The sequence below is a fragment of the Haliotis rufescens genome, unplaced genomic scaffold (genome assembly GCF_023055435.1).
Source record: "Haliotis rufescens isolate VD_foot unplaced genomic scaffold, xgHalRufe1.0.p SCAF_17, whole genome shotgun sequence".
NCBI lineage: Eukaryota > Metazoa > Mollusca > Gastropoda > Lepetellida > Haliotidae > Haliotis > Haliotis rufescens.
Genome location: NW_025963857.1, coordinates 381,681 through 401,946, shown reverse-complemented (window position 1 = coordinate 401,946; position 20,266 = coordinate 381,681). Strand labels below are relative to the sequence as shown.

Genomic DNA, 20,266 nt, shown 5'->3' with positions numbered 1-20,266 from the left:
GCATGTCATCGATCCCAATTGCGTGGATCGATGCTCATGATGTCAATCAGTGGATTGTCTGGGCCAGACTCGATTATTTACAGACCGCCGTCATATAGCTGGAATATTGCTGAGTGCGGCGTAAAACAACCAACCAACCAACCAACCTGTCTGTATAGACTCCCTGTGACGACACACCACATTCGTGACGACGTGTGCCCACCAGCTCTGGAATTTGTCTCTTTTTTATCATTTTATTTCTTTTGGGAGTACACAAACAATAAGTTTACAGGATATAGTTCACATACAATCTTAAATAAAACGAGAAAACCCTTTCCATATCCAATAGAAATCACCGTCACAAACACATACAAAGGCAAGTCAATTGTTCACCTGTAAAAAAACACACGGGAACACATGGTACAAGTCAAAATAGGGAATTGCATCGGACATCATTTTTGTCACACGTACTGAAGTTACAAAGTATATCTCTGAACAATACAAACAATGTTTAGATTATTGTAAATGTTACGTTATTGAAGTGACAACGTACACTGCAAACACGAAAACTCCGGTTTCGTACGATAACACAGACAACACGGTAAAGTAAACTGCACTGCAGAGCAGACAACTTGTGGCAGACGACACGGCAACGATGCACGTGTTTCATCTGTTGCTCCATGAGCTGCGTACGTGCCGACATTGTCTAGCGTGGTCCAACGAAAGAACTAGATCATTGGTAGAGGAAAAAGAGGAAAAACTCCCGCCCGTAATCCTGGGGCCCTTCCTTCGAAGAAAACATAACCCTTGGCTAGAAATATTAAATATTCATCTATGTTAGGTTAGGGTTAGATAGGCTTAGGTTCACTGACGCAGGGGAAATTTAAAGCAGGGGTTACGGCGGAAATCTTTCTGTAATTACTCCATGGTTTAAAATAAAAAACACCGACATAACACATGTTACCAACTGCAGAAGTACCTTACTATTCATGGCAATGTACATCCGACCCGTTATCCCATCGTTCTTATATAGGATCAATACGAACTAGAGTTATCTTCCTTGATGCGTAATCAAGTTTCTACCTGTCCGTCAGGTGACTCTGACCTAAGATACACTCGCTGTCATTCGATGTCGGGCCCATGGGACACCTCGCGTTGGTAACGGGGACGCCTCAATAAACACTCGCTAGCGACGAGCAAACCCAAGAGGGATTTCATCTCAGCACCTGTATAACTCCATGCACTATTGTCTATAGCCAGGTAAGGGTGAAATCACGAATCTATTTCAGCTTGTTTACTCCTAACCTTAAGACACTGATTGTTGTATGTCTGAACAACAGTAAACATAATCAGTGCAATAAACATGTACACTGACAGGCGCTTGATCGTCTCTGGGATTTGCATTTGCGATCGACATCGACACATGTCCATGTCAGTGGATGTGTCCATCCATGCCTGTTTGGCATTGATTACCGAGTGTATTAATCGACCAGAGAAGCTTATCAGTGGTCACTGCATTAATAATGCATGGTGGGTAATTACATGTATAGCAGTCGTGATAGACAATCAGGGAGAGATTGATGACCGTTTATAATCAAAACTGACAGGTATTCGTGCCTCGATGTTATAAAATCACATTTCATCGTATTTATATATCGAAATAATAATAAGTGAAAATAACATGTCCACGAGTTTGTGTTTTGTGGAAGCTGTCATGGATGGAGTGAGGGACCCCAGCATGGCAATGTAATCGTGTTGTACAATCCACACGCCGCTGTGCTATTCTTGGTGTTTTATTTGTTTTATTTGCAGCTTCTACGCGATAAGCCACTGTTTTATGACTTGTCAATATGTTGTGCAGTAGCCTGTCATTTAAATCCACACATACCTGTGAACTGAAAATTATTTTTACGATTAATTAAACATACATTTCCAAAAATGGAAACAAGGTCTTAATCTGAAAAAAATAGATAGCATAGCTAGTCGGGCTACTTCATGGTACGACGCTATTGACCATTTTCACACGTTCGCCATCTTGGATCGAAAACGAGTCTTGTAGAGCATAGATCAACAGAGAGCATGCTGTGATGGGTACTCTATGTTCCGGCATTTCACTGAAGGACATTACAAACAAGAAATGGTATCCTCTGTGTCTTATACAGAACACATTGCACATTTAACCATGAGGCCCGGCTAAAATTGCTTATAATACACCGGAAATCGCATTTTGCTGCAAGGAACCCGGATGTGAATCGAAAGGTGCATTTCGACATACGTTATTTCCGAAATAGGTTGTTTTATCATAACCTCGTGGGCATATGAATACGATGTGATAGTATGTTCAATGACAGAACCTATGTAGCGTAAGTCAAGTGCATGACATGAAACACGTCCGTGTATTTTGCTAATTTACTCAGTCAACGCGCGGCGTGGGGAACTCGAGATCGTCATGTTTATTTCACGAGTTATAGTGGTGTTTGCTGCACCACTCCCTGTCGTTTTGTCATGAGACCAGTTGACATGAGGCATTTTTCTTCGATGATTTTCATCCAAACATATTACGATGTAAGTGAAAATAGTGCAAAATAACTCATGTAACGAAATATTAAGAAGGGGCGATAACTCTATTCAGTTTGTACAATGAGAGAGCGTTTTCTGTGTCTGAGTGGGATATGCGTGTTAAACTGCGGCATGATATATCATTGGGCTAGCACTACAAAGCGGCATTATCCCGGACTAGTACGAGCAACCACACGCACGCACGTACACACGTACGCGCGCACACACACACACACACACACACACGCACGCACGCACGCTCGCACAGGCACACACACGCACGCACACACGTGCATGCAACAATCTTGAACGACGTTAAAACCCATTTCACCTCACCTCAGTAAACAAAATTTCACAAATATTGTGGAATATGAACATTAACTTTAGCAACCCCAGGGGTAAGCTTAAGAGTAAGTGAAACAGATTTCCAAATGTACAACTAAGTGTGTCTCGTCTGAATAATCAAGTTCATGCAGTTCAATACAATATCAAAACTATTTGTTTAATAAAGTTTAAAAAAATAGATAATATTATGCAAATATATATTTACAGTCTATTTACAACCTGTCTTGAAAGATGGATATATGTAACCATTACACTGGTAATGAATTATTTAGACTATACCATATCATACATGTAGGTTATCACGTTTCATCATGAGAAAATCTGAGTTTCGAAGGCAGTATTGACATTATGTCACTGTAATATGATTTCAACTATCAAATATTTGCCATATCTCACAAGAAGTTCAGCATTCGTAGAATATCTTCATCATGTTCATGTTGTTTACTCTTTTCAGATATTACCAGAATCTGATAACATTATCTGCCAGCAAACATTAAATGGTGTTTATATTACCTGGATCTATGAACATACCAACCTCAAATTTTACCTCAAAGATGGAATAAAATATAATCTTGGGAATTACTAATGTTCCCACTGTCTGTTCAGTCAGTAAGAAAATGTCAAAGTGGGTCGGGGAAATAACTCTCTGACATTTCATCTCCAAACATTGTTATTTTTCTATATTTCTAAATCCTGACAAGACATTTAAGGAATTCGTTATTATTCTAATTCGGAGAACTTGTAAATCAAATAATTAAAATCGATTCTCTAGAACAGGCAAATAAAACTGTTGGTGAGTTCAATAAAAAATTTGTGATGAACCATATGGTTGGATATTACAGTGTGCCTGCTCTGCAGCTGTCTACAATCATCCGAATTCCTCATAGTTTACAAAGCATTACACAAAAAATAATAATTCATGTCTATATTTCTCACACTATAAGCTATTTTATCAATCGCTTCAGTTATTCAGACTTTTCTTGCTTGTTAACAAAATTGTTTAATAGTAAAATGTGTTAAGTTTGATAAATATTGGCCACGTGGAAGGTGAATGAATGAATATGGCTTTTCATTGTAATTATTCTATGATATAAATGCGACTTAAAGCTGAGTAATTCTGTAGGACTGGTACGAGCAGGATGGGCACTACCCGCGTGTTGAATGTAGAATGAATAAGGTCGAAAGAATAACGTTTTTTTAAATATAAAACCAAACTGAATCGGTATATAATTTACGAACGGGGAGCATTAAAATATAAAAACATATTCTTCTGTGAAAAAAGACGAATCCCAAGAATATGATTTACTTTGAACATTCAGTCACTTAATTAACACGCTACAAGATTATACATACTTTCTGTGGTATTTGTATTGTTTGCAATTGCTTATTTATTATGACATGAGAGAAATAAAGCATAATGAAACAGTAATGGGCGGCTTTACATCAGGTTGATATATCACCGTACATATTAATAATATAATAGTTACTGTGACATTTAGCACGTTCAAATCATAAGACCAGTTTCCTGTGGTGGCCCTTGAACAAGAACCAACTAAATCACTCAAGTGAAACAAACAGGAAATGTTTTCAAGGTAAAATAATATTATTAGGTATTTATTTGTAACCAACATAATTTATGTTGGATTCGAATAATTGTCAATCGCCTTTTTAATCAACAACACATCTGCCAGAACAATAAATCACTCGTTAATTTCTGATCGATAACACACCTAAAACCAATATCGTTTGTTAATTCCAAACTGATAATATCTATATTGATTGTATTCATTGGACACCTTCACGCTAGGGTAGACCCAGTACATCGGAACAAACAACCGTTCAGCAGAACGTACAACCGGAGTCAACACGTCGAACGATCGTGTTGCACTTACACAATGAACGCTCTAAATTTACTCTCCTACAAAGCGTGTGTTTACATGCAGTTATGTACTGGTCAAAGGGTAGCGTATTGAAAGGGGGAGGTCACATTCACTGCTTGGGGTTGTGTGTGAGATTTGACACCGTCTCTGGTGTGTCGTCTGCTTTATTGTGTCGTTTGCTTTACTGTGTCGTCTGCTTTACTGTGTCGTCTGCTTTACTGTGTCGTCTGCTTTACTGTGTCGTCTGCAACAGCTTGTCAACAATACCGTTTGTTCTCCCGTGTCGTCTCGTTTGCCCTGTCGTCTGCAACAGTTTGTCGTCTGCTCTCCCCTTTCTTCTACTTTGTGGTGTCGTTTTCGTTACACTGTTGTCAGTTTTGCCGTGTCGTCTGTTGGTTAGATGTCTACTATGACGTGCCCTGTGGGGATTCCGGGTAAGATTTGGCCACTAGTATCCAGTGCTTGCAGTAAAAACAGACGAGAGATAATCAGGTGGCCAGGTTCACGTGCTTTCATTCATTGGTCTTATAATTTGTAGGCCGCGTTATATACTGCAGTACTGCTGAGTGTAACAGCATTCTCAAACTCAAAACCATGACGTCCGTTGTGCCGCGTCTTGTCGTCTGCTTTGCAGTGTCTTTTGTCTCCTGTACACGAAACGTACGTAAGTATCTCCACGTGGTGTTGAGCTGCCTTACAACTCTTAAAAATCATCGGCATGCCAATCCACCTATTGTATCACTCGACACAGATAAAGATATTGAGTAATTCCACCCGCACGGCACTTCAGGACAAGCTTATACACCGTCTCTTACTGGGGAACAGCGTTACGCCAGCCGTGAACAAACATTGATTAAGAGAAGATTCTCACTGTCTTTACCCCCTGTGTTCCTTGGGTCGTAGGTTAAAGTACACTGTGCAGATATTCACACGTCTTTTGCATATTCAGAAAAGCCTTGATGTCTCACTCATAAATGTCCAGTCTTTAGCCATCCAGCCATTTGTTTATCATCATATTGAAATGGCGAACGGTTTCTTCTTTTAAAGCAACTAAATAGACATCATTGAATTGCTTTTACAATTTAGATAAATTTTCGAGGATGTCTTGGTAATTATTGGTCTTAAATGAAGTTCTTGTGAGAAAACAGATACCTAGCAGTAAAGGCAGTGACCTTGAAGGAGAAGCTGTCACCTTGCAGTAGAAGCAGTTACCTAAAACTATACTACCGGACAAAAGTGGTAGTCCCTTGACTAGTCCCTCAGTTTCCGGACCCCGATAATGAAATTCCGAAAATCACGTAATTACTGTTACCAACATCTACATAAATACATGGTCATTCTATGAATCCAACATTCATTAACCCGGGAATGTGTAAATCCAGACACATTCACGCGAACGCAACCGTCCGGATGAACGGGGTTTCACTGTACCGGAAATACTCGAGCATCATGGGATGATTCCACGCACGCACTGTCATTATTGTCGCTGTAGACTTTCTGATACGTTAGTCCTGGGACCTATAAATGAATTGCCCGTACACACACGTTGCGCCACTTTTTGGATTGTCATCTGATCACGTCATTTGTATTTCACACGGAACGTGACAATGGAGAAAACGTTATCTTTAACACGCTGTGCTTGATATTGCATGCTTCAAAAATGTCTATACCGATGGCCTATGCTTTAAGAATATCTATACAGATAGCTCATGCTTCAAGAGTGTCTATACCGATATTAATGCTTCAAGAATGTCTATACCGATGGTCCATGCTTCAAGAGCGTCTATACCGATGGTCCATACTTCAAGAGTGTCTATACCGATAGGCCATGCTTTAAGAATGTCTATAACGATAGGCCCTGCTCCAAGGATGTCTTTACCGATAGTCCATGCTTCAAGAATGTCCATACCGATAGCCCCTACTTCAAGAATGTCTATACCGATAGCCCATGCTTCAAGAGTGTCTATACCGATATTCCTGCTCCAAGAATGTCTATACTGATGTTCCCATGGGCACAAGAAAGAATTATGTATACAGTAAGCATCGCGTTGTGTGTCGCCACATTCAACCCGTCCATTGTTTGTGAAGGAGCATATACCTCTTAACAGTGTCGGGAGTTTTGTAAAGCAAATCCCAGGGTTCGTACAATGGACTCACATGCTGTGACAAACAATGTTTATTCTGTCCGTGAATGGCGGTAGCCATGGGGTGTGTGTGTATTTGAGATATCTGTATTGTCATTCTACTTGTTTGTCTGATATATTACACACGCTGAATGCAGTTGGCTTGTTGCCAATCATTCGTGCAGGAATGTTATCAATAAAAAACAACTATTGCACGATCACTAAGAGAGAAGGGCAGTTGTTTTCGCTGTGGTCAGGTGTGGTGGGTGTAGGGCTGTGGCGGGTACTCGTGTACCGGACGCGAGTACCCTGCAAGGGGAGAGAACACACATTTCACTTTTGCCCGTGAAGATCCAGGGTAGAATTGGTCTTCAGCAATCCATTCTCGTCGTAAAAGGCGACTGTGCTTGTCGTAAGAGGCGACTAACAGTTGTTAAACGACAAACAAACAAACAAACAAACAATGACCAAAATGTGTCATAGTGTAGACAGATTTCAGGCAGACGTTCTGATGTAGGTTTTAGACATGTACAGGAGATTGAAGAATAAATTTCGATCATTGGGCCTGATGAGCGTAGAATGTGCAACAGAATAATAAACTTATGAGGCTCCACCTGTGTTGATGACAACTGTTGTTGTGCTGTTCACGGTTCACGGTTCACGGTTCACGGTTCACGGTTCGCGGTTCACGGTTCACGTTCTCGAGTCCAGATTTGTCTTCCCATAAGAGCCCTTGTAATGGTAGATAATCTGGTGGGGAAATATCTGAAGCGCCAACGCCAGAGAGTAACCAGTCTCGATTATCCGCTAAAACAGATTCAGTTGGGCATTAAAGGCAAAATAGCTGTGAAAATGACATGAATGGATCACTTAAATCAGTTATGACACCAGGTGTTTGCGAAAAGGGTAAGCGTGCCCTTACCGGCCACTCCCACAATTTGTATAAAAAATGTTGTTTGTTTGTTTGTTTGTTTGTTTGTTTGTTTGATTGTTGACGCCTTACGGCAGTACTCCTGCCATACGACAGCGACTTGTAAACAAACCAGACAATCGTGGGATTCACCAGAAAACACAGCGCATTTACTGATTTTGTTGAAACTAAAACCGATATGTTAATTTATAATTACAATATCCCGTCACTTTTACATATTGATAAGAGTGACGTAGAAATAAACACTTACTACATCGTGCACTAAATAACCGGGAAACGTCGGGCTGAGACGACAGACCATTGGTTGACCAAGGTCATCTGGTCCTCAAAAAAGAGGTAGAGGGGCTGCTGTCAAAATGGCTCTGTCTTTGTCTGCTTACATTTACACATTCATATTTTTGTATACATAACAATTTCATAACAGTTTTAGAATTGACATAAAAAACACACCGTTATCTTTTATGGACACTGTGAGATGCTTCACAATAATACCTGATATTGCCTCCAGACAACGCGTGTGTTGGCAGGAAACTAGCCTTGATATTTCCTTTCAGGAATTGAAGATATTTATTGTCTTCTAAATGGTATATGTTTTGTCTTTTATATGGTATTATGAGTAATCCATGACGACGCGTGGGTATTAACGAGGTTTCTAATTACTCTGTGAAAGTCAGATTACAGATTTTGTGTAATTGGCAGATTCGGCAACTTACGATCGGAGAAATAAAAGCGTTTGATCTCGGAATAATTGATAGCTTGGCGAATAATTTTAGAATAAGATAATCTTACCGAATAGTTTATTCCTACTGCCCACTGTTATGAATGAAAATAATCTGTGGTGATTCCGGGTTAGTTCCAGAATACCCCATGCTGTTCAGCAGCCGATGAACATTGTGATCAGGTGGTTTGACTTGGTAGATTGCATGTCATCGGATCCCGCCGCTCATGATGTCAATCACTGGGTGACTCAGACCTCTAGGATGCATTAACGTACAGCAATGTTTGTTTACGACATGAGTATTGTTTGATAACAACATCGGGTGTTGCACATATCCGCAAGAGGTAGGCTTGTGTGGTTTAAATAATTTTTTATTCAGTGAGTGAGTGAGTGAGTATGATTTTACGCCGCTTTTAGCAATATTCTAGCAATTTCGCGGCGGGGGTCACCACAAATGGGCTTCACACATTGTACCCATGTCGGGAATCGAACCCGGGTCTTCGGCGTTTTTATTCAGGAAACAATAGTTAAAATTAGTTACCTGAACAAACAACTACAATTTATATCTTACTTTAAAATAACACGTGTTATCACTTGATTGGTTTGTTTACTGATCGCCGTCGCATGGCAGCAATAAATATTTTTTTGTTATACAAGTTGTGTGGATGGGTGGTCAGGCTCGCTGACTTGGTTGATGCATGTCATCGATCCCAATTGCGTAAATCGATGCTCATGATGTCAATCTCTGGATTGTCTGGTCCAGACTAGTTTTTTTACAGACCGCCGTCATATAGCTGGAATACTGTGCGGTAAAAATCAATAACAAACACTACAAGACATACTAATCACATCATTACCGTTTGTATATGGATTATTTTACATGAAATACTTACATGAATACTTTCGACAGACGACATATGTAACAGTAGGACATGGAGTCTGTTTTTCAATGTTTTGATGTTTCACTTACTTTTATCGTAACCTTTCGCAAATTAACACAATTTGTCGTACAAATATGTGATAAATCATGTCTAAAAACACCCGAAAACATGGAAAATGTACTTTCAAGTAGTTATTGAGACGCTGAAATGTGAAGCGAAAATGTCAAAAACTAAAATGGAAATATCAAAAACAAAAACGAAAAGGTCAAAAACTAAAATGGAAATGTCAAAAACAAAAACTAAAATGAAACAATAGAAAACTATTTCCACCGCGGTGATAATATTTCCACCGCGGTGGAAATAGTTTTCTGTATTTTCATTTTAGTTTTTGACATTTTCGCTTTTGTTTTTGACATTTTCATTTTAGTTTTTGACATTTTCGTTTCACTTTTCAGCGATTCAATATCTTCTTTACACATGATTTATCACATATTTGTAAGACAAATCGTGATTATGGAAAAACAGATTCTATGTCCCTTATGGGCCACCGTAGAAAAGGGATCCGCAAAAGATTACGGTACCAGGTACCAGGTAATGGATGAACACGACATAAGTGTGAGTTATATATGTATGTTACGTAAAGAGCACACAGTGTTCAATTATAATATGCTCTCTATTCTGGTTGCTCCTTACTGCTTCATCAGGTAAATGAATGCATATACTCCGAAACGTTGTGTTCCTCATTATAAAGAAGTTGACATCCATATATTCTCTTCCTTACATTTGTGTTGTTGTTGTTGTTGTTGTTGTGTATCAAGGATGTGTTGTTGGTGTTGTTGTATATCAAGGATGTGTTGTTGGTGTTGCAGGATGTCAGTGAAAGGAGACGAGTGTACCCAGAACACAACCCAGACCCCCCGGGGCGGGGATACACAGGTAACGCGCACTTTCCTTAACGCTGACATTAGCTCAACTGGCTGTGATATGACTAGGCTCTTGACAGCGAGCTCTCGTGCAGAAACTCACCTAAAATAGTCTCTTTAAGTGAGGTCAGAAAATCCTTGATAGTCGCTACATTGATCCTGGGTCTGTTTCTTGGTGAAGTTGTATCATGTGTGGGGTTTAACTCAGTCAATACTAATTAGGTCAGTTCTAGCGAGGTCAAATGTAACATTAACCTGGATCCCGTTTCTTAGCTATAGAAGTATTATTGAACATGAACGAAATCAGTATTAACGGTTATTTCACTACATCAGTATTCACGGGTGGTGAATTACCTGTGAACGGCATTGAATGGTAACCAATCTAAGCGTTGCCATTTCAGGAATACACATGGGAGGGGGTCGGGGGTAGTGGTGAGGGGGCTGGGGGTAGAGGGGAGGGGGTTGGGGGTAGTGGTGAGGGGGTTGAGGGGTAGAGGGGAGTGGGTTGGGGGGTAGTGGTGAGGGGGTTTGGGGGTAGTGGTGAGGGGGTGGGGATAGGGGGGAGGGGGTTGGGGGTAGTGGTGAGGGGGTGGGGATAGGGGGAGGGGGTTGGGGGTAGTGGTGAGGGGGTTGGGGAGTAGAGGGGAGTGGGTTGGGGGTAGTGGTGAGGGGGTTTTGGGGTAGTGGTGAGGGGGTGGAGATAGGGGGAGGGGGTTGGGGGTAGTGGTGAGGGGTGGGGATAGAGGGGAGGGGGTTGGGGGTAGTGGTGAGGGGGTTGGGGGTAGTGGTGAGGGGGTTGGGGGTAGTGGTGATGGGGTTGGGGGTAGTGGTGAGGGGGTTGGGGGGTAGAGGGGTGTTGGTTGGGGGGTAGTGGTGAGGGGGTTTTGGGGTAGTGGTGAGGGGGTGGGGATAGGTGGGAGGGGGTTGGGGGTAGTGGTGAGGGGGTGGGGATAGAGGGGAGGGGGTTGGGGTAGTGGTGAGGGGGTTGGGGTAGTGGTGAGGGGGTTGGGGGGTAGTGGTGATGGGGTTGGGGGTATTGGTGAGGGGGTTGGGGGGTAGAGGGGAGTGGGTTGGGGGGTAGTGGTGAGGGGGTTTTGGGGTAGTGGTGAGGGGGTGGGGATAGGGGGGAGGGGGTTGGGGGTAGTGGTGAGGGGGTGGGGATAGGTGGGAGGGGGTTGGGGGTAGTGGTGAGGGGGTGGGGATAGAGGGGAGGGGGTTGGGGTAGTGGTGAGGGGTTGGGGTAGTGGTGAGGGGGTTGGGGGGTAGTGGTGATGGGGTTGGGGGTATTGGTGAGGGGGTTGGGGGGTAGAGGGGAGTGGGTTGGGGGGTAGTGGTGAGGGGGTTTTGGGGTAGTGGTGAGGGGGTGGGGATAGGGGGGAGGGGGTTGGGGGTAGTGGTGAGGGGGTGGGGATAGAGGGGAGGGGGTTGGGGGTTGTGGTGAGGGGGTTGGGGGTAGTGGTGGGGGGGTTGGGGGGTAGTGGTGAGGGGTTGGGGGGTAGTGGTGAGGGGGTTGGGGGTAGTGGTGATGGGGTTGGGGTAGTGGTGATGGGGTTGGGGGTAGTGGTGATGGGGTTGGGGATAGAGGTGAGGGTTTTGGGGGTAGTGGTGATGGGGTCGGGGGTAGTGGTGATGGGGTTGGGGGTAGAGGGGAGGGTTTTGGGGGTAGTGGTGATGGGGTCGGGGGTAGTGGTGATGGGGTCGGGGGTAGTGGTGAGGGGGTTGGGGGTAGTGGTGATGGGGTTTGGGGGTAGTGTGTAGTCTTATGACCCGGGTATGTCTTGATACACGAAATACTACCCTCCTCACAACTATTGCTAAACAGAATATGTTTAAAAGGAAATGTTTTAACTCGTACCTTCTGTCGTTTATGTACAGCCCGAAATATATAAGCATGTCACTTAGAAAAAAACATCTGGCATGTCCCCATGTCATCTTTTATCAACAAATCTATAACAATCGGCCAAGCTGTTTTTTATTCCAGTCTGTAGTATTCTAGGACGACTATTAGTTACTCTGCATACATGATATTTGTCATATCACTTATAACGATACTGTCCGGATAACAGGGGTTTTCACTGGAGATAGTCTACACACACGGACTGAATTGGGTTTATTCCCTGGAGATTTTATGAGAAAAGTATCTGATGTTGCCATGGCATTTTCACAATGCAGTAGTTTTTGTGAAAAAGGTCAGATTCCTTACATGTACAGTACACAACGGTTGTAACGAACAACGGTTATAACAAACTCAAAGGGACCACTAATTTTAGTTCGTTATAACCGTAGTTCGTAATGAGCATATATGCAGCAAGTGGCCGGGGGGGGGGGGGGGGGGGGGGGGCAGTTCGTTATTTCCGTCTATTGGTTGTAAGCGTGTTCGTTATAAACGTAGTTTACTGTAATTGAGTAGTATAGACGTTCTTGCTTCACAGTTGCAGGAAGCTAACGGCAAGACTCTGCTGTTTTTCATGTATCGGAGTGAGTTTGACCGCCGGGTCAGGAACGCCATTATCAGATTCAGCGGCAGGATAAAGTCCTACGAAGGCAAGGTTCTCGGCATCTCGACCAAGGTATGCAAACAGTTGCAACACATCCTTCACGGAATCTAATTACAAATGTACATATTGTTTCTGTTACAAGTTTAACTGAATTATAAACATTTGTTGTTCTTTTTTTAAAACTGGAATCGATTTCAACCAAACCACCCCCAAAGCCGGATGTCCTGATTAGGATATTCTGTTTCGAGCCTGGGTACTGCTCCAAGCTCGGGGGTGACACTGGCGAGCGATAGCGGTCTTCTGTCTGTGAAATAAACAACCAAGACCTCACACACAAGCTATTGAGTGATAATAGTTTTACATCGTATGTAGGAATATTCCAGCAGCATCACGGCTAGGGACACCAAAATTGGGCTTCACACATTGTACCCATGTGGGGAATCGAACCTTCGGTAAACGCTTTAACCACATGGCTATCCCACCGCCCATCGCCCGCCTTCACACACGAACCACTGCCAGGGATGTTGCTGTTGTCTTATCCTTTGTTTTATTTAATCTTATAACGAATGCCAGTTAAAAAATGAAAAAGAAAACATCTTTGAAAACAAACGAGTGGTCAATAGCATGTTTAACGTGTCACGTTTATATACTGATGCCACAACATGCTAGTTTCCCATCCATGGCATGCATGGGTGTTACTGTGTGGGTATGTCGGGAGCGCTGGTCGTGGTGAGATGCCGAGCGCGTCTTGTGTAATTACTTCGTCACAACTCATTGGTTGTTTGCGCTATATTTTCCCCTTCGCAAAGTGGGGTCTCATGGCCAGCGGAGACGGAGGGGTAGCCTAGTGGTTAAAGCGTTCGCTCGTCACGCCGAATACCCGGGTTCGATTCCCCAAATGGGAACAATGTATGAATCCCATTTACGGTGTCCCCCGCCGTGATATCGCTGGACTATTGCTAAAAGCGGCGTAAAACCATACTCAGTCACTGATGGCCAGCTACTTTTCGGAATGGTATTAGCATCTGCATCTGGAACATGTCTGTGATACGAAAAAAACATTCAAGATTTGTTTGGGAAACAATTATTGGACCATCCGACGAACGAAAACGTGATTTGTTGTCCTGAAAGTTACTATGTTTTCGTCCCTCGCGTTTGCAGGTGAATGTGTCTGCCCCAGAAGGAAACCCCTGGCTGCGCCGCAGTGACTGGTGCGTGACCGCCATTGCCTTTCCCTCACAACACAAGGCCAGGTTCTGGTTCGTCAGTGAACCGGAAGTCAGGCAGCATGACTTCCCTCCGATCTCAGATGGCTTCCAGGTGTTCTCTGTCCCCATCAGATACATCCCCAAGACTGGTAAGGGAGGAGGTCGAGGGGGGCCGGGGGGGAGGGGGGGGCTGGGAGAGGGGGGGGGGGCTGGTGGTGAGGTTGTGGGACTGAGACAGATCCACGTTCAACGTCGCACTCAGCAATATTCCAGCTTTTTGACGGCGGTCTGTAAATAATCGAGTCTGGACCAGACAATCCTGTGATTGACATCATGAGCTTCGATGCACGCAATTTGGATACGATGACATGCATCAATCAAGAGAGCGAGCCTGACCACCCGATCCCGTTAGTTGCCTTTTGCGACAAGCGTGGTCGCCCTTAACTGAGACCCATTTTACCCCGATCTTCACTGCTTTTGGGGGTAATGGTGAGGGAGGAGGTAGAGGGGAGGAGGTTGTAGGGTAGTGGTGAGGGGGTTGTTGGATAGTGGTGAGAATATGGAATTGAATGGGTAAACTGTAATTCCATTGCAAACAATAGCCTTGTCAGATCGCCACTGTCTGTAGTCAATAACACGTTTACATGGCCACTGTCTGTAGTCAATAACAGGTTTACATGGCCACTGTCTGTAGTCAATAACAGGTTTACATGTCCGCTGTCTGTAGTCAATAACAGGTTTACATGGCCACTGTCTGTAGTCAATAACAGGTTTACATGGCCACTGTCTGTAGTCAATAACACGTTTACATGGCCACTGTCTGTAGTCAATAACACGTTTACATGACCGCTGTCTGTAGTCAAAAACACGTTTACATGACCGCTGCCTGTAGTCAATAACACGTTTACATGACCGCTGTTTGTAGTCAACAGTGTTACAGGTAAGGGGTAGACGAGATATACGTGTCGGCGATAGCATGTGTATATCTTCCCTCAATGGGATGTAGCATTCCCAACTAGGTGAGTTCAATCTAGAATAGAACCCCAGGTGGTCACCATCCAAGAGCTAGTCAGTCGGTCATCCTTGAGGTTCACTCAGGGTCTGCAGCTGAACAATATCTTTACACTTGAAAGAAGTTGGTTCCAAAAGGTATTACTAGTATATAATGTGTGTTTGTATCTCTACTATGTGTGTGACACGAACATCAACATAATGGCCCCTAAGGGAGGAATTGCATGAGACTTGTTTTAACAATTCGGGCTCAGGTTTTAAAGAAATTTTAGTTTACTGTTAATGTTTAATATCCTTAAATAAACAGGTTGTTGTTTGTAGCATCTATGTCAATCATGATGTCAATCACTGGATTGTCTGGTCCAGGTTATTTACGCCGTCATATAGCTGGAATATTAATGAGTGCGGCGTTAAACAATTAAAAAACAAACAAACAAACAAACCAAAGTGATGACCGTCTACGTCAACCGACACGCCGTGAAATAACAGAAACACTTTTCAACTCACTCACTCACTTACTCCTCAGGTCAAAATACGTTTTGCTGGACGGAGGTGGCGGGCATCAGGAACAAGGGGTCGTACCAGGCAGACTACGTGGACAAAGTGACCAACCTGTTTGACAGCAGGGACGTGGACCACGGTCTGGTCTACGTCAAGGACGGGAAGGAGTGCCAGCTGGACCGACTGAAGGACTGCTGGATCCAACAGAACGCCACCTACCGGCTTGACCTGTACAGCTCGGAGCAGGAGTACTGGGAGATCTTTAACTCAGGTGAGTGTTACGGGGAGGTGGGTGTTACAGGGAGGTGAGTGTTACAGGGAGGTGAGTGTTACAGGGAGGTGAGTGTTACAGGGAGGTGAGTGTTGCAGGGAGGTGAGTGTTGCAGGGAGGTGGGTGTTGCAGGGAGGTGAGTGTTACAGGGAGGTGGGTGTTACAGGGAGGTGAGTGTTGCAGGGAGGTGAGTGTTGCAGGGAGGTGGGTGTTGCAGGGAGGTGAGTGTTACAGGGAGGTGTGTGTTACAGGGAGGTGAGTGTTGCAGGGAGGTGGGTGTTGCAGGGAGGTGGGTGTTGCAGGGAGGTGAGTGTTACAGGGAGGTGAGTGTTACAGGGAGGTGGGTGTTACAGGGAGGTGAGTGTTGCAGGGAGGTGAGTGTTGCAGGGAGGTGAGTGTTGCAGGGAGGTGAGTGTTACAGGGAGGTTGGTGTTACAGGGAGGTGAGTATTACAGGGAGGTGAGTGTTACAGGGAGGTGAGTATTACAGGGAGGTGAGTGTTGCAGGGAGGTGAGTGTTACAGGGAGGTGAGTGTTACAGGGAGGTGAGTGTTACAGGGAGGTGAGTGTTGCAGGGAGGTGAGTGTTGCAGGGAGGTGTGTGTTACAGGGAGGTGTGTGTTACAGGGAGGTGAGTGTTGCAGGGAGGTGAGTGTTGCAGGGAGGTGGGTGTTGCAGGGAGGTGAGTGTTACAGGGAGGTGGGTGTTACAGGGAGGTGAGTGTTGCAGGGAGGTGAGTGTTGCAGGGAGGTGGGTGTTGCAGGGAGGTGAGTGTTACAGGGAGGTGTGTGTTACAGGGAGGTGAGTGTTGCAGGGAGGTGGGTGTTGCAGGGAGGTGGGTGTTGCAGGGAGGTGAGTGTTACAGGGAGGTGAGTGTTACAGGGAGGTGGGTGTTACAGGGAGGTGAGTGTTGCAGGGAGGTGAGTGTTGCAGGGAGGTGACTGTTACGGGGAGGTGGGTGTTACAGGGAGGTGAGTGTTACAGGGAGGTGAGTGTTACAGGGAGGTGAGTGTTACAGGGAGGTGAGTGTTGCAGGGAGGTGAGTGTTGCAGGGAGGTGGGTGTTGCAGGGAGGTGAGTGTTACAGGGAGGTGGGTGTTACAGGGAGGTGAGTGTTGCAGGGAGGTGAGTGTTGCAGGGAGGTGGGTGTTGCAGGGAGGTGAGTGTTACAGGGAGGTGTGTGTTACAGGGAGGTGAGTGTTGCAGGGAGGTGGGTGTTGCAGGGAGGTGGGTGTTGCAGGGAGGTGAGTGTTACAGGGAGGTGAGTGTTACAGGGAGGTGGGTGTTACAGGGAGGTGAGTGTTGCAGGGAGGTGAGTGTTGCAGGGAGGTGAGTGTTGCAGGGAGGTGAGTGTTACAGGGAGGTTGGTGTTACAGGGAGGTGAGTATTACAGGGAGGTGAGTGTTACAGGGAGGTGAGTATTACAGGGAGGTGAGTGTTGCAGGGAGGTGAGTGTTACAGGGAGGTGAGTGTTACAGGGAGGTGAGTGTTACAGGGAGGTGAGTGTTGCAGGGAGGTGAGTGTTGCAGGGAGGTGTGTGTTACAGGGAGGTGTGTGTTACAGGGAGGTGAGTGTTGCAGGGAGGTGTGTGTTACAGGGAGGTGAGTGTTACAGGGAGGTGTGTGTTACAGGGAGGTGAGTGTTACAGGGAGGTGAGTGTTACAGGGAGGTGTGTGTTACAGGGAGGTGTGTGTTACAGGGATGTGAGTGTTACAGGGAGGTGTGTGTTGCAGGGAGGTGTCTGTTACAGGGAGGTGAGTGTTACAGGGAGGTGTGTGTTACAGGGAGGTGTGTGTTACAGGGAGGTGTGTGTTACAGGGATGTGAGGTGTGTGTTACAGGGAGGTGTGTGTTACAGGGATGTGAGTGTTACAGGGAGGTGAGTGTTACAGGGAGGTGGGTGTTACAGGGAGGTGTGTGTTACAGGGAGGTGTGTGTTACAGGGAGGTGAGTGTTGCAGGGAGGTGAGTGTTACAGGGAGGTGGGTGTTACAGGGAAGTGGGTGTTACAGGGAGGTGTGTGTTACAGGGAGGTGAGTGTTGCAGGGAGGTGGGTGTTGCAGGGAGGTGAGTGTTGCAGGGAGGTGAGTGTTACAGGGAGGTGTGTGTTACAGGGAGGTGAGTGTTCCAGGGAGGTGAGTGTTACAGGGAGGTGGGTGTTACAGGGAGGTGAGTGTTACAGGGAGGTGAGTGTTACAGGGAGGTGCGGTGTTACAGGGAGGTGTGTGTTACAGGGAGGTGAGTGTTGCAGGGAGGTGTGTGTTACAGGGAGGTGAGTGTTACAGCGAGGTGGGTGTTACAGGGAAGTTGCCACTGAAGCCCTGCCAAAAAGAAAAACCCGAGTTCTTAAATCAGTAGTATGTTGTTTTTTCTGGCATCCCATCATGTAACGGCATTTAGCTTTACCAAGAAAAAACATTTAAAGCGCTCCTGCTTTTATGAATTAAACGAAACTCTTTCTCTTAATCGAAAACATACGAAAAATCAACAATCAGCTTGAAGAAGTAGTATTTTGTTAATGTCCCCTGTGTTTCTACTCGTTGGCTGGTGAGATGTAGAGATGAAGATGTTGTCATGTAGAGAAACTATAGATGTGTTTCAATCGTCCTCTTGTCTCTTCCCAGATGCCCACCAGCCCATGAAGGAGGCCAGCGAGAGTCTCAGTGAAACAACTACAGTTCTCTTCACTATTGTCCCCAAGATCTCATAGACGAAGAACAGATAGAACAGATTTTACAAATATTTTAATAGTGAGCTATCAATAAGAAGAAATAACTTTGGCCATGAAAAAAGAAAACGTTCTCATCAGATGTATATTTTAAGTATGACCAGGTCACGAGGTTAAGTTTCTGTGAAAAATCCTCAGTCACAGCAGCATATTTCAGTAAACAAATGTAACTCTTGTATTAACATCAGAGAACTGATATCAGAACCGGATGTATTCCCGGTTATAACAAAACCTGGATTGTTCGTCTTGAAGTTTTAATCGGTGACACACGGCATATTTAAATACATTAGATGAGAAAAAGCTTCCTATCTAGGGCCTAATCTATCATGCTATTGCCGTTCTATCAAACTATTTCAGAAGTGCGCATTAACTAAATTAAAAGCCAGTAGTCAGCAACATTATAACAATGGATGGTATTTGAGAACGAGGTTTATAGCCGTGTATTACTGAGTAGGAAAAATGAATTTAGCTAACCTGATTCCCTGTTCCATAAAAGGATTTAACAACTACGGCTAGCAGAAGGGCGTTGGGGTAGCCAAGTGGTTAAAACGTTCGCTCGTCACGCTTAAGACCTGGGTTCGATTCCCCGCGTGGGTACAATGTGGTGCCCTCGGCCGTGATATTGCTGGAATGTTGCTCAAAGCGGCGTAAAACCATACTCACTCACGGTTGACACAGGAGTCGCAGCTCTTCAATTCTTTGGTGGAACGGGATTCAATGTGGGTTGTTTTTCCCCATCATTTTGAATTTTTAAACAAACTGTGTGTGCCTACCTCAATGTATAGTTTAGTTTGTGAACAACTCAGCTCACAGTATTAACTCATTCCAGGTCATGTAAGTCGTGGATCTGATTGAATCACTTCGACTGAAGTCACGTGCCACCTTGCCAAAACTATATTTGAGCTCTGGTATATGTCGTTATATTAACCCTTTACGTGCCAAGATATTGTCTACAACTGTACACCGTGAGGGGGCCTGGCGGCATCTTAAGACAGCTGCGTGGGGATATTATGCCATCGATTGATTTCTCTTGAAAGTTATCTCCCTTTGTTTAAGTCCAGGATCTCACCCTCCTGTCGTCATCATTTGAATGCTGGCAACTCAGCAAAATGTGTACTATTCTTTTATCCCAATAGATATAACGTGTCTGCAGTCCGAAAACTTTAAATCATCTACTCTGACTTTCAGCTAGGGATTCCTAATTTCAACGTATCTATAACGTTGCAGTCCGTCTCTCTTTGAGTTTTTAATGATGACTTGTAGGTCACGTGTTTTTTTCATGTCTCATTTTAATTTTTGTTGATTTTAATGCAGTAAAATGCCAATACTTATACTGATATTACGCAAACATGCCTACTAGTTCTAGTGATGTATCTCTGTTTTGTAATTATATATTATTCTTACTGTTATTCACCTGGGAATAAAAGATTGTTATCAACCGAGCTGTGCTTGTGTTTGTGTTGAAGGAAGTGGTGAAAGAATGTTGTTCGAGGGCGCAGTCAGCAAATTTCCAGCTACCCTCGGGGCAGCCTGTAGATGATCGACTTAGGCCTTAGGCTAGCGTTTGCAGCATTGGCTAAAAGCAATGGCAATCATTGTGTACAGTTTCTGAGATTTTATAAAACTTCTTTCACATAACGCATGCACTGGTCGTAACTGTTATGTGTTCATGTTTGTGTGTCGGTAACATTGTGCCGACTGTGTAAATAAGCCTT

The 20,266-nt window shown here is 44.4% G+C and overlaps 1 protein-coding gene across 1 annotated transcript; it reads left to right on the top strand.

Annotated features, from left to right (window-relative positions):
- Positions 1–1,073: 1,073 nt before the first annotated feature.
- On the top strand, positions 1,074–19,993 carry LOC124125760. Its single transcript, XM_048397383.1, has 6 exons — positions 1,074–1,239; positions 10,286–10,352; positions 12,772–12,909; positions 13,999–14,194; positions 15,583–15,828; positions 18,448–19,993. Exons 2-6 carry the CDS (start codon positions 10,287–10,289, stop codon positions 18,531–18,533), a joined length of 732 nt encoding a protein of 243 aa, XP_048253340.1. The 5' UTR covers positions 1,074–1,239; position 10,286; the 3' UTR covers positions 18,534–19,993.
- The last annotated feature ends 273 nt before the right edge of the window (positions 19,994–20,266 follow it).